Source organism: Corvus hawaiiensis, chromosome Z (genome assembly GCF_020740725.1).
Source record: "Corvus hawaiiensis isolate bCorHaw1 chromosome Z, bCorHaw1.pri.cur, whole genome shotgun sequence".
NCBI lineage: Eukaryota > Metazoa > Chordata > Aves > Passeriformes > Corvidae > Corvus > Corvus hawaiiensis.
Window position 1 is genome coordinate 37,814,627 of NC_063255.1, and position 15,119 is coordinate 37,829,745.

General features: G+C 37.0%; 1 protein-coding gene across 2 annotated transcripts in view; it reads right to left on the bottom strand.

The window, feature by feature from the left end:
- LRRC2 (leucine rich repeat containing 2) overlaps positions 1–15,119 on the bottom strand; it is a 78,245-nt gene that overhangs the window by 8,723 nt on the left and 54,403 nt on the right. For both annotated transcript variants that reach the window (XM_048292957.1, XM_048292959.1), the window contains exon 6: positions 8–153. In XM_048292957.1, the coding sequence (XP_048148914.1) occupies positions 8–153 (146 nt within the window). The remainder of the gene's footprint in view (positions 1–7; positions 154–15,119) is intronic.

Consider the following 15,119-nt stretch of genomic DNA (forward strand, 5'->3'; position numbering starts at 1 on the left):
AAACTACCTGTCTATGTCTTCTGGGAGGTCTTTCAGGCTGTTGCTGCTAATATCCAACCACTGCAAATTAGACATCCGGAGTACACAAATTGGAATAGAATGGAACTTGTTTGCTGACACATCCACAAATGTGAGTTGTTTCAGGTTACTTAGCTAGAAAGAAGCAGTGCTTTATTTTAGTTACTTTTTGGAAATACAAGAAGACATTTCATTCATCAACCATTTTTATTCCTCTAAAAGCACTTAGAAAGATAAGAATTCATTATTTTTTTCTCAAATATTTTGCCAGCCTTGTGTCTTAGTCATCATTTTATAGAAAAATAAATTCAGAAATACCTACCTGCCAAATTGTTCACCACCTTTCTAACAGCATCAGGGGATTGAATGAAATTTTTATTCTTTAAAACCCTACAGGTTTAGATGACAAGTCTGGAACCAGAAAATTACTTGGTTCTGAGGTGACAAAACACAATTTTTATAACTAATAGATACCAGGTTACCATTCTGAAAATCAGAGACTTGATAACCCCTATCAAAATTACATAGATTCCCTTCACTATAACTCTACTATGCAGTGAGAGTGTGATACTAGGACAGGATTAGAAAATGAAACTATCAATTTAAACCAACAGAAAATTTGGTCCAACAGTTTTCAAAGATCTTTAAAAATACAGCTTCCATCCTGCAAACTAAATATATAATAAAGTACAGTAGATATTTTTATTGGAATTCTTTTCAAAGGAATCCTATTTTTAAGTGATAAACACTTAGTGCAATGAAGTTTAGCTAGAAATATAAAATATACCTGTTAAAGAAATTAATGTGTTGAATAGGGCTCTCTCTGTACTGAATCAATTACGAACTCCACCAGTGTTCATAAAACCATGCAGCTAGCTAAAGTGAATGTCAAAGGAGTATCAATGTTAACCAAAAATTATTTTAGAAGTGAAATTGTATTTCTGAACTTCTAATCATCAGTCACCATCACAATCAAAATCTACAGAACATGATACAGAGGAAAAAGTTGCAAAAAAATTTCCTTGGCCTTTTCCTGAAGCTATTTTAGAATATAGGAAACAAAAACCCCAAACCAAACACATTTTCCACTTCCAAGGTGAGCAGAACACATGTAAAGGATAAAATATGAAAAAAATTATAAAATAATAAAGCACATACTGAATCCTTCAGAATTACTTTTTAATTATTAAGAATTAAGACCTGTGGTTTCTTTATATTATCTATCCAAGCTACTTTTTACTGCAATACTACCAGACTTCCATCTTAATTTGACCCTTGCTATTTAAAATCCTCACATTCACAGCATGGCGCTGTGACAGAGCGAGTTTCTTCTGAGACTTTTTGGTGGCGGGTGTTTTTTGGTTTGTGGGATGTAGGTTTCTGGTTTGGTTGGTGTCTTGTGGGTTTTATTTGTTTGCTCTTTGGTTTTTTTTCTAGTTATAACCTCATACAGCTGCAAAATCTTATCATTTTGAGAAATATTTTCAGGGAGATTTACTGAAGCTATCCTATTACAATGAGTACACAATGAAGTTTATCTTTCCAAAACATAATAGAGGTGCAGAGTTCCTGAAGTCAAAGGTATAATTTCAAAATCTCTCCCCACTGTCTTAAAACAGTCCTGATGAGTCATCACCATGGACATCTCACTACAGATTCAGAGCAGACAAACACATTTTATTCTGACACTTCTTACTTTCCAACCATTTTGTCATTTTGGGGACTGACTGCTGGCAATGAACTCTCAGTCATATTCTGTAAATTTTCCAGATTCTGAATTTTTTTTCCAGAAAAACAGAACCTCTCTTTGAACAAGGAAAGCACAGTGACTCTTCTTGATTGTAGCAGCAAGACAATATAGAAAGTATCTGACATTATCTTTAAACTGCAATTACCTTGTGATTTCAAATTATCCTCACAATTTCAAATCCCAAGTAAATATTTCAAGTTTCTCTATACTCAGGATAACTTGCTTAAACTGCTGATACATGTATTTCAATAAATTCTCCTCACAAAAATTTTGCAAGTACAGAATTAAAATAATATTCCACTGTCTTAAATGCCACTCAAAAAGTTATCAAACCATCCCTAAAGAAGAAAAGCCACACCCTCTAGACACAGAGTAGCAGATACATGTTAAAGTATACTTTCTTTACTGTTCACTCAAGTTCCTAAACATTTTGCTTTTATGTGCAGTCACCTTGCGTTCTGAAACAACTTGGTAACATTAAGATTAGATGGTAGTTATATTTCTTCAACAACAGTAACTAGTCTTCTCTGAAACTGCTTTATTGAATTAAATATTACAAGCAATCTTAACTTAGCAGTATTATCTTTTTAAGAAATATAGCTGTTTCTTCCATTTTTCAAATACCATGGTATATAGATTGGTTTAATACTTTAATACTTGGTTAGATTAAAATATACTTTTTTGGGAGTTTGTATTCCCATAAAAATGTACAAACAAAACATAAGACCATCTACTCTATCAAAACAAATTTTGGTTCAGCATGCCACAAAACATTTGGAGCCATGATTATATTGTGCATGCTGTAAGCCCTGAGTACTTGTACTTTTAGGGTAATATTTAATAAAGCTGTCCATTTTCTAGAGTATGTTGAAACCTAATGGAGTTTTTAATTTAATGTCTTCATGATAGGTTACCAACAAATGCCTATGATAGATGATGCATTGGAAATTATAGCAGCTGTGTATTATATTTCCTAAAGAAAACACTCTGTATTTTATTTCTTCTTAAAGGACTGATGGATTTTTGCACCTTTTACAACATTTCATTTTCAAACAAGCATGGCTCCCTTATCATTTTTATGTTATCATTCATTTTTACTGGATGTTGATTTTTACTATTTTCTTTATTATGCAACTTTGAATCAATCAGTATATAGGCTTTATGCAAGTTCCATTAAAAAAGGAAATAGCCATATTTAATAGTCTAGCTACCTGGATAGACTTATTGTGGTACTTATGTTTAATCATTCCTGTCATTTTTCTTTGACAAGCTGCACCATTTTACTTATCGTCATAATTTTGTCCATAAAATTAATCCAGATAACATTGTAGAGCTCTATGCTTCTTTTTCTCTCTGGCAGTTAAACCTTCAGTTGAAATAAAAGGACACCATGCCCTGGACAAAACTATTTTTTGATTAATGGGTGTTTTATTTTTCTTCTACTTTTTTGCTGAAGAGAGGGATTTACTCATAAGGTTGTGTGCTTTTTTACCATGAGTTGCCTACTACTTAACACCAACAAATTAAAAGGTGTGACATTGTGTTAAAGTACTGTATTTTTCAGTGGCATGTAAATAACAGAAACTACAAGCCATCAAAGTCAATGCATGACAAGACATCCAAGGGATTAACCTAGAAAAGTCTATCCATGCATTAAAAATGCATTTTTGCCCAGAAATTTCAGACTCAATGAAGTCAAAGAAAATTTGTATCACTTTAGTAGCATAGGCTATCACATATATTGTTTCCCATAGATTGACACTCATTGTTAACCTGCTGAACACAGTTGGATATATATGACAAAGAAACACCCTGGGAGCAAACTGTGTAGTTGGCCACTTAGATATCATGAATTCAAACCAAATGCCTATCTTTTCTTTCATCAAGCTGTAAGTGTAACCTCTTCTATAATCTCATTGACATTCATGGATGAAAGCACCAATTACAGAAACTTAGTACAAGAATCTTTAGAGGCAGAAGATACTTTTCATGAAGATGTAGTTGTATTCTTATAGCTCAGTTCACCACCAGATTGCCAAACTGGACTCTTAAACTTGATGAGGAAAAGGCATTCAACAGTCAATCCAACTGCTTAGAAACAGGGTCCTAATTTCATGCTTTTTGTGACAAAACCCTCTGAAGGTCAAAAATATGTGCAATCAAACAGCACTTCATTTGGCGGTATCTTGTATAATGCCTTAAGGAGCACAGTTGCCTGTCTCAAACACTGTTAAAGCCACTCTTAAGGAGAAGGACTTTTCCGTGAGATAAGCACAGAATGGAGAGGCAGGATGGCACTAACTCTAGGCCTTGTGGAGGTGGTATCTGGCTAGTACATCCTGGACAATGCATCCAGACAAAAATTCACTCTGTGGTGAACTGTGTAAAGAAGCAACTGCTCGTATGCTTACCACCAGTCAAACAAAAATCACCCCAAGTTATGGGATGGAAGGCATCCATAACCACCGAAGCCCCTCTGAATATGCCTCTGTGGATACCTGGAACTTGGACAGTGAGCCACCACAGCAGGAGCTTGAGATAAAATAAAGGTGGTGCTATTGTCTGAGCATTATCTCAGGGGGGAGGTTAACAAAGCCTGGGGAGAAGAATCTATCAGTGATGATGACCACAAAGAATGCAGAATTTATGGGCCATAGGGAATGCCAACTCAGCAACTGTGATAAAATCAACTCCATCTAGGTAAAGGGTAATTCCAGCAGGAGAAGATTGCGAGCACTGACTCACAACCCACCAACCCAAGAAACCTGCCAACTCAAAAGAAGAGAGAAACTAAGTATATGGACTTACTATCATTAAATGTGAGGGAATCACATAACCAATAGAATAAGAGAACTGTGCAGCCAATGAGCATTAATTCCTTTGTTTGCTAAAGTGTATAAATAATTAAGAGCTTTGAAAGACCTTGGGAACCCCACCACCAAGAAGCTCAGGGTGATGAAGGACCAATGGGATGCCAATGGATCCAGAGGTGGCAACTATCTTCTACTTTATAGCTCTCTCTCCCCTCTGCCTTTTCTATTTATTTCTTTCTACATCACATTGATTGTTAAATAAACTTAGTGGTTTTGACTTCAGCATATGGTCTTGTTTGCATCTTAATTAGGGCAGAGGCATTTCTCACTGATTGGATCGTGACATCTTGGTAATCTATATCCAAGAAATGTAAGTGAAAGAAAGCATTCACTGTGATGTCATCATTCTGATTTTGCAATACTAAAATCCTAAACCTTTTGTAGAGTTAATCCCCCAGAAAACACTTTTATCCTTATGCCAAACTGTTACTTGGAAGTTTAACATTGTCCCCTTTCCCTGTTCATCATTTCATCATCCAAACAACTAAAGTTTAGTATCTAATAGAGTACATATAGCTATGATGATCTAAGCATTAGAAGTTCATAGAAAGGGACTTTGCTTATTATTAAAGCAGTCTTTTTGTATGCAAAAATCTTTCATCAGCTCTACAAAAAATGAAGAAAACAGTTTTATTCAATATTCACAAAATATATGCAATACATGCCACTTGTGCGATATTCACAAAAGTATCAGGTATTGATCATTCACAGGTGAATGAAGAATCACATAGCAATAAGGGCAGGACTATCATCATACAGTTAAAATCTTTAAGAATGTGGATCGTCTATATATAAGTATAGGAGTCGTTTCAAGCCAATAGAAGAGTCGCATGTATGAAATTAAGTACCCAATTAATGATTTCCTGGACTAAAGCCAAAACAAGTCTTCTGTCTCAAAAAATAAATTTATGTTGATTAGTAACATTAAATTTCGATAGCTTTGATGCTGCAGCTACACACAGTCTGCATATATTATTGCACTTTGCCATCATAAAGTCATCTCATATTCAAACTTCCAAAACTTGTAAATTAAGGACACACATTAGGAGGGAAAACTAGGCTCTACCAAAAGTCAGTTAAAGATTTCTCATCAACTTAAATAGGTTCAGTAGCTCACTTTGGGAATGTACCCTTCGTATGTTTCAGTTAAACCATTCAAAGAGGAGGAACAGCAAAGTCAGTACCATATGAACATTAAGCAACCTATCCAGGATGTTTGGAGACCAGGTGTCCTCAAACCTAAAAAAAGACCGTTTAAAGATATATTCTGTTCCTTCATCAAGAGATGATCAATTTTGCTCATTCTCACAACAGAATAGGGACATAGCCAAAAACATTTTTTCATTTCTGGTTCTAGATGCATAGCAATTGAAGAAATGCTATTCAAATGGTGCCATCTTAATTATGATTTAAGCATGTACAATGATTCTGGTTTGCCATGACAACACCATGCACCATGTGAAGTTACCCTTCTGGTTCAAAAAACTGAGTATGGTCGTTTGAGCTCATTCTGAATTGCAGAATAAATCACTATGTTCAAAAATGGGATGTGGGTAAAACGTCCAAAAGATATGGAAATTTTATTCTGTAGCAACTTTAAAAAGATATGATAAACAAAGATGACAGCTAAAATAAATAATTATAATGCATTAGCTGTTTTGTTTTACATTGATAAAATAGTAACCATTCACTTAAAAGGAAAAATTATCAAGGATTCTTGAAGAGGTAATGTCAGCAGAAGAGAGGTGATGATGTAATATTGATGGATGCAAAATAAATAATTAAGAAAACTGTGGGAGAAAAACATAGCAATAAAACTAAGAATGTTGTTCTGTATCACTAATTTGTTACATTCACCCCATTTTGATGATTGATGATGAAATAATTTCACCTTATGTATACTGGGGCTGGGCAACGATGGCAATCTGCATTCTACACCAGGCTGAGCAGAGATAGCCTGGTAAGCTTGGAAAAAAGACTTTCATGAAATGTCAGCCAGAAATCAGCTAGCTAATAAATTAAGTGGAAGACAAAATGTTAAGGCAAAAAAGACATTTCTGCTTCAGCAGCAGAGGTCAGAAGGTTTGCAACTTGTGAGCCACCTTTATGATACCAAGAACAATCATCTCTATGGGTTTTTTACTTTGCAAACAGAAATGGTAGAAAATCTTTTTGTTTTGGCACAGAGTATCTTCACCAAAATGCACAAGATTCTTGCCTGCTGTGGTGCTGCGTACTGAAGCAGTTTTGCATAATTGTCTACCAGCAGGAGAACCCTGCAACTTGGATCTGGATTTGTCTTTTCTTGAAGCAAGAATTTTGTAAAGAATATCCACAGATTTTGGATATTCAGAATGGAGATAAGACTTCTTTGCACACTGTGACCCATCTGGTCTGGAATTAGACCACATCTAATCGAGCATATTGTAAAATATCCATCATCAAAATAATTTTTCTTTTAACTCCACAGACTACATGTGTATGACATTGATAGTACACAAACCTACAACTGAGAACACTATCAACAATTTAACACAACAGGTCACTGCTTTATGTCTTGACAGGACTATAGCAAATTTTCTCTTCCTCCTCTTCCTTCCTTTCTTATAGTGCTGCTAGATACACATGGGCTTTTTATATACTTTCTTTCAGGTAGTGACAAGACTAGCAGGAAAAAATTTGAGCTCATCTCCTCACAAAAAGTATTTCTAGGAAGTTTTATGTCTTTTAACACAAATGTGAAAACTGAAAATAAAGCTAATATAAGTAAAATAATCAGATATGCAAGCAGTCTTTTCCTGACTTGCACAAGAAAGCTAAGGAATGGCACAAATGTTGTGTGTACAATGGGCAGTTTTTTGTGCAAATAAATTTCTGGCTACTTTCTGAGAAGTTTTTGGTGCAATTAAGAGCATGAGGCTAAGAATTCTTACAGTTCTTAGTGCTTCATTGCTACTTTGCACTACTCCATGCAGTCTGTGACCAAGTAACCTTCATTCATCCAAGCAATTTAAGGTATTGAATTAGGCTGTTCTTATTAAGTTTCTGATAAATATAAAACTGAATATTTATTCATATACATACTTTAGAAAGCTCTTAATGAAACTGGACTTTCAAGATGCATTTTAGCGGAAGAATTCCCCTAATGTGAAGTATACAGAGGTGTGGCATAGGTTCTGGACAGCAGCCCTCCAGTAATACCATGGAGGTATTAGCCATGCGATCTTTTGTAGGGGTGATAACATAGCAAGCCTACAAACATCATCTGCTTTTTTACTGGAAAGTCCTGGAATTACCTTTTTCTTGGTTTTTTTTTTGTTGGTCGTTTGATTGGTAGGTTGCTTTTTTTCTGTTATACACTAATGAAGCACTTGCTGAAATGGTCTTTTTAAAAAAAATTGACTGCATGGAATATATCTGGCCAGATCTTCAGTGTAGCCAGGAGGCTTTTATATTTCTGGGAAGCTGCTAGGTCTAAATTATATCAAGACCTCTTCCACTGGCTCAGAGTACCTCAGGAACACATAGGCACGAATGCAGCTGAAGGCTTGTTCCATAAAGTTCCTCGGATTGCTAAATCTTGTCCTGTGTCTCTTAAACAACAAGGAAAAAATGCCTAACAAAATCAGTCATCTGGCCTGTCCCAGCATAGTTGTTGGGAAGATAAATTGTGTAGAATCAGGTTTCATGGTACTGAAACAGTATAAGCTCGGATACATTTTACACTTTTACTTCTATGCCCTATATCAATATAAGTAGCTTACAAACAGATGTTTTACTAGTCAATTCCCTTCAGGTTGCATCCAAGCTACTTATCTTTGTTTAGCTGCATATTGCTGCTAGAGGCATATATAGCCCTAGTAATTTTTTAGTAGTAAAACAAAAAACGTTGACATATTTGTGTATATCATGTGCAACATCAGATAATATTTTCTGTGACCATGACATTTTACAAATACCTATATAATGCTTTGAGCATATAAAAACATGAATATAACAAAAGAAAGTATGACTGCTGAACAAATACATAGGAGTAACATTTATTATTAGCAGCATGCATCTAAGCTGATAAGATTTTCACAACTGCAAATAAAATCTAATACAGAGAAGTACAAGCTAATGCAAGAACATTTCTTAAACTGACTAAAACCTGGGAAAAGATGGAAAAATGAAAAAAGTGACTTCATGATAGTCTTGTGTTCACTATGCATTGGTGGTCAGAGAAGCACAAAAATCGTTGGATATATATGTAATGTGATATACAATAATTAACCCCAAATTATTTCCCACTGAATAAAACACTACATACAAAACACCATAATTCCCAATTTTTCACAAGGTAAATTATAGTAGTATATGGCATTCAGAGATGAACAATAGATAATAACAGAATGGAAATACTTTGGTTTCTTCATTAAATTTTTGGTTTGCAGTAGTTTGGAAAGACCTGAATCAAGATTAGGAAAAACTGTAAAGATTAGAACAACTGAGCAAGAAATTGGTAATTCATTACATATTTTTCCTTCACAATGTTCCTCACAAGAGCAACATAACCAAAAACCTTTCACCTCTCGATAAAACCTCTACACAATTAGATTGTAGAATTTGCAACAAGTTTTTTAATAACTTCACAAAATTTTGAGGAAACTGACATTTACAAATAATGAAAACCTCTATTTCTATGTCACAGTCCAAAGAAGCACAGTCCAAATTTTTTCAACCTCAGAATATAGCACAAACACCTCACCAGTGTTCTAGTAGAATAACACTCCTTATTGAGATTTCAGATGTCAAAACTTCTAAAAGTTGAATTTTTTGTAAAGCAGATCTGCAATTTAGGGTTTATTTCTGTACTGATATCATCATTAGCAGAGCACAAAAACCTGCAAATAACTCTGTGCTGCTATACTGTAAAAAACACATATTAAGAGTTCTCTATTGTGCTGTTTCAATACCATCAATAGTCACTACAAGCAAATGGGGAAAAGTGAACAGAAACACAGTGGCAGAATGTCACTTACCAAGGTGAAAAAGTACATCAGAGAAAGTATAGCGCAAGTTTCCTGATTACTAGTCTTGAGATGCTGAGAACCACTCGAGGTATGTAATACAACAAGTCTATCAAGACCTTAATTATGGCAATGAATTAACTGAGATTTAAGATGACCTGTATTTTTAGAACCTCCTCGTTTCTTCCTTCTTTTTTGAAAAAATGTAGTCCAACACTCTACAGTTCTGAATTAGGTCCTCTAGTCTTGATAACTCTTTTGTTGCCTCTAACCACCATTTCAAAGAGCATTTTGTGTCTGAGAATGAAAAATATTTCAGCTATATTAAAAACAGTTTGAAGTAGCCTGGCCTCTCCTTAAAACATTTCTCTTCACTGAAAGGAGTCTATTCAAAGAGAAACCATAGGGGCAGAAAAGAACAGCAAATCATGAAATGGTGGTGCCCACACGTGATCCAGACACTTGTAGCCCCTCTGTTACAACAGTCACACCATTCAGATATAACTTTCAACTGACCAACTCTGTATTTCCAGATGAAATGAAACATTTCATGGCAGCCAGCATATGCTGCCTGACATGACTGAAGCTAGGAGTCACAGCAGTTAGCCCTCAGCAGCAGCTGGTGGTGCATACACTCCACAGTCATGTAGCCATATAATCGTGTGTCGTGTAACCAGACACAGTCAGGGGAAGTTCTGTCACATAGCCATACACGTTCTTCACACAAACTCTGCACAGAGGCAAGCACTGCTCACATATACCCAGCATCCACAGTGCATATGTAAACTGGCACATGGAATCTCAAATTTTGAGTCACAGAGTTTGGCAAAACAAGATTACCAGTAATACCTCAGATTAGTCCAGGAAGAAACAGTCTGATGTGGCTAGAGTAGGTGATGGGGAATCCAATAAAACACATGTCAATTAAAACTAGATTGGAAGAAAAAAAAGACAAGATTGATTTTGCAAAGTAAAAGAGAAGTCTGGAAATCTTATTCTTACACAGTTGTGTTTTAACCTTTCCATAACTTCTATGACATTTGCTTTTATTATTCATGAAATAACACATCTCCTTCTAAACTCCATCAGTATTAAACAGCTCTATGACAAGTCAAAATAGTGAATTGGCTGGATAGTCTAAACAGCTAGTGAAGAAATGTCTCCAATTTTCGTGTTCGTTCTGAATTTTCCAGCCATTCATTTCTTAACCTGAACTCATCCTGCTTTGTACTGCAGTTTAGAATGACAGAAGTCCAGGCTTGTGAGCTGGCATCTTTTCAATAAGTAAAGCAAGAACCAATGGAACATATCCTTCTTTGAAATCCCTCACAAATTCAACATCTCTTCCACTTCACATTGGGTATAATTCTATGCTCTTTTGCTCAGGACTAGTAAGACAGAGATCTTACCTGAGTTCTGTATGAGACAAAAAAAAAAATCCTGGGATGATGTCTGCTTTCAACTGATTACGCTATCTCTGTCTTTATGTCTTTCTCACTGATCAGTGATGATGAATAAAAATGACAGTCAGCCTTACCAAGTGTTTTTTACAGCTGTGAAGAGTTGATCAATCATGTAACTACCTGTAATTAGTTAACCACTGATAGGAATATATTCAGTAATAAATTAAACACATTAATTTCAATTATACTCTCCAACTTTATTTTTCATATGGAAGAAATAATACCTCTCATTATCTGCACTTTATGAAAAAATAAACAGCATGCTTTTCTCTCCCTTCAGCTATAACTCTCTTTTGATTCTCATCAATCCATGTATGTTGGCACCAGGGACATTTTTCTGCAAGACAAAACATGCAAGTCTGATAGTGCTATGTATTTGTTTTGCTCTCGGCTTCTATTCAGTAGCTATATAAAATCTGCCTCAGATTATCTCACAGATGAATAGAAGATACATTACCAGAATTTTGAAAGCCTGTTTTGCTCTCAAAGAGATTTGGAACTGTTTTGAAAGAAAGCAAAGCTGGAAGAGTACCAAATACTTTTTCCTACCACTGAATTCTTTTACAGTTAGATTCATGCTTTTTGTAATAATATAGCCATGTTTTAATGTTCACATTATGCCCCTTTGGTCATTGTTAAGTCTTCCCTTATGCTGTAAAACTACTTGTGTGTCATTCCCTATTACAAAAATATTTCAGACTGTGAAAGGTGATACTACTTTTACTGAACTAATGTGAAAAGTGAAGGAACGGTCACTGGCACCACAGCATGGAGGTAAGCATGGGTCAGATCTCCAGTGAAGTGGACTGCTATTATTAGCTGCTGACTTATTCTGATAATGAAGTGGTTTTAAAATGGTGCTATATTAATTAGAAGGCTTTGGAAGCACAGTGTCAAGAGTGAGATCAACTGACATGCTTTCCTGCACCTAACTGTGTAATCCTGTTTCTTAACATAGATCCATGTCCTTCTTTAGCCCCTCACCTATTAAAACATTTATGAGAAGTCCTGCAGCAGTAAGGCCTCCGACTATCTCTTCCGACACCTAACACCTTTGCACCTGCTTTTTTGGGTTTCACACCCCTCCTGCTAATGTTTGATGTTGCATCTTATACCAGCTCCATAACACAGCTGTTGTTTTGCACGGATTGACACTTTGACCAACTGCATTGGACAGCAACTCAAGCTTTAAGCAAATTCCAAGAAAATATAAGCCCTGAACAAAGAAGGACAAGATTAAATTCTGTCTAATGGAGATGCAATGAAGTCAGGCAGTTGGAAAACCATTTCTGAGACTGAAAAATATATGTACAGAAATGTCGGCATGATTACAGTCAACTAGACATTTCCTAGTAATTTACAATGAAAAATTTACCAGGGGTTGGCTTCCCAGTACCAAGTTAAGCCCCTTATTACAGCACTCCTTTCTGCTCTGTGGTCCCAAAAAAACTCTCACAAATAAAATTCCATTTTTAACAAATCTAATACATGAACCCTTTGCAACTTGTATAAAATCTTACAGAAGTAAAGATTTAACAGATTCTTTATAGTCCCATTTAATAAGACAAGAAGGACCTGGAGAGTTCTTCCAGTGCCTTATTGGATAGTGAAACCCCTGGGAAATTAATGTCCTGTACATCCAATTGCATTTTTTATTTATAATTGTCACACATATTAAGAAAACCCAAACAAATAGCAATGAAAAGAGACAGGTTTGGAAGCATACAGATTTGAAGAAAAATGTACTGGTAAAAGAACCTGATATTTTACAGTTCTGTGAACACCAGAGACTGCTGGTCTCCCTACCTACCAGGTAAAGGCTTTGAGATGTGTCAGTCATGGATCACAAAGACAAGAAGTTACATGAAAATGCCCAGTGGGGACTTATTTGAAGCCTCTGCATACACACATAGACCTTGTGCTTCTGTTCTTCCCGCTAAATGTGTGGCTTTGGTGAATAGGATTGGATAGACAAAAAAAAACAGGACAAAAGAGACTGAAAATTTTCCAGTTGTTGAACCTCAGTTTTAAAATATCAGCTGGAAATGTAATAATGTGTAAAAAGTTATTTATGTCTGTTCTGGATACTGTTGTGTTTGAAAACCACAGGCAACAAATCTTAGTGCCTAATAAATCCTTAATCACGTCAGGGGCTTTTTTAGGGTCACACCTGTTGGCATTATTAAACGATTTAAGAAACAACTATTTATAATTATATTTTTCAGGTAGGCAAAGCGGAGAAATAGTACCAGTTATAACTCCTGTCACTGTAGAAAGCTTTTCCAGAGGGGATGCATTTCTCCACCTGTAGGTCATCAGCGCAAGTAATCTAATTGGTGACATAAAGGTTAGAGGCAGCCTGGACTGTAGTTATCACACACTGATGGAGTTCACAGTCCAGAAGGACGTGAGTTAGTCAGAGTAAAGTCAGGACCCTGAGCTTTAGGAAAGCAAATTTCCAGCTCTTCAAGGGTTTAGTCAATATCAATCCCTTGGGAAAACTTATGTCAGGGACAAGGGAGGAAAACAGAGTTGCCAGATATTTATGGATGCCTTCCACAGTGCACAAGATCTTTCTATCCCCAGGTGTAAGGGATCAGGCAAGGAGGACAAAGGACTGGAATGGCTAAGCAGGGAACTGCTGGTCAAACCAGAGGGAAAGAAGCAAATGTATAGACAGCAGAAGCAAGGACAGGTAACCTGGGAGGACAACAGGAACACAGTCCATTTGTACAGGGATGGGGTGAGGAAGACCAAGGTGAAGCTATAAGGGGATCTCTGCATCCCGCTGTACCTCCACGGACTGCAGGGGCACAGCTGCCTCACCATGGTCTACACCACAGGCTGCAGGGGACTCTCAACTCTGGTGCCTGAAGCAGCTCCTGCCTCTCCTCCTCCACTGCCCTTGGTGTCTGCAGAGTTGTTCCTCTCATGTGTACTCACCCCGCTCTTCTCTGGTTGCAACTATATCTGCACAAAACCTTTTTTTTCATTCTTAAATATAACAGAAGCATTGCCACCATTTCTGACTGGCCCAGCCTTAGCACTGGCTCTGCCAGACTTGGAGGAAACTTCTGGCAGCTTTTGATAGAAGCTATCCCTGTAGCACTCATGCTACCAAAACCTGGCCATGCAAACCCAATACAGTATGCTAAGGCACATAGAAGACTGGAAGTTGATTTGGGACAGATCTTCAGCGGATCTTCACCAAGGAAATGTCCTGCCTGCTTAGCTTAGTGGCCTTCTACAGTGGAATGACTCCATCGACGGAAGGAGTTACACAAGTCATCTATACAGATTTCTGTAAAGCCCTTGACATGGTCGCCCACAACATACTTCTCACTGAGGTGGAGAGACAGGGATTTGATGGCTGGAGTGGTCCATGAACAAGGAATTGGCTGGATGGTGTTGTCCCCAATGTACTGGTCAATGTCTCAATATCTGGATAGAAGTTTGTGAGAGGTGGTGTTCCTCAGGGGTCTGTACTGGAACCAGTGCTGCAATACCTTCATCAGTGATATAAGCAGTGGGATCAAATGGACTCTCAACAAATTTGCAGATGACACCGAGCTGAGTCGTGCAGTTGACCTGTTTGAGTGATTGTGATGTGATGTGATGTGATGTGATGTGATGTGATGTGATGTGATGTGATGTGATGTGATGTGATGTGATGTGATGTGATGTGATGCCATCCAGAGGCACCTAGACAAGCTCGAGAAAGTGGGTTCATGTGAACATCATGAGATTTAACAAGATCAAGTGTGAGGTGTTACACCCGGGTCAGAGCCACCCCAGGACCAAAGCAGGGTGGGGGATGAACAATTAAGAGCAGCCCTGAGGAGAAGGACTTGGGGGTGCTGGTGGAGGAGAGGCTGAACACAGCTCAGCCATGTGCATTCCCAGAAAGCCAAACGTGTCCTGATCTGCATCCAAAGCAGTGTGGGCAGCAGGGGGAGGGAGGGGATTCTGCCCCTCTGCTCTGCTGAGACCCTACCTGGAACACTGC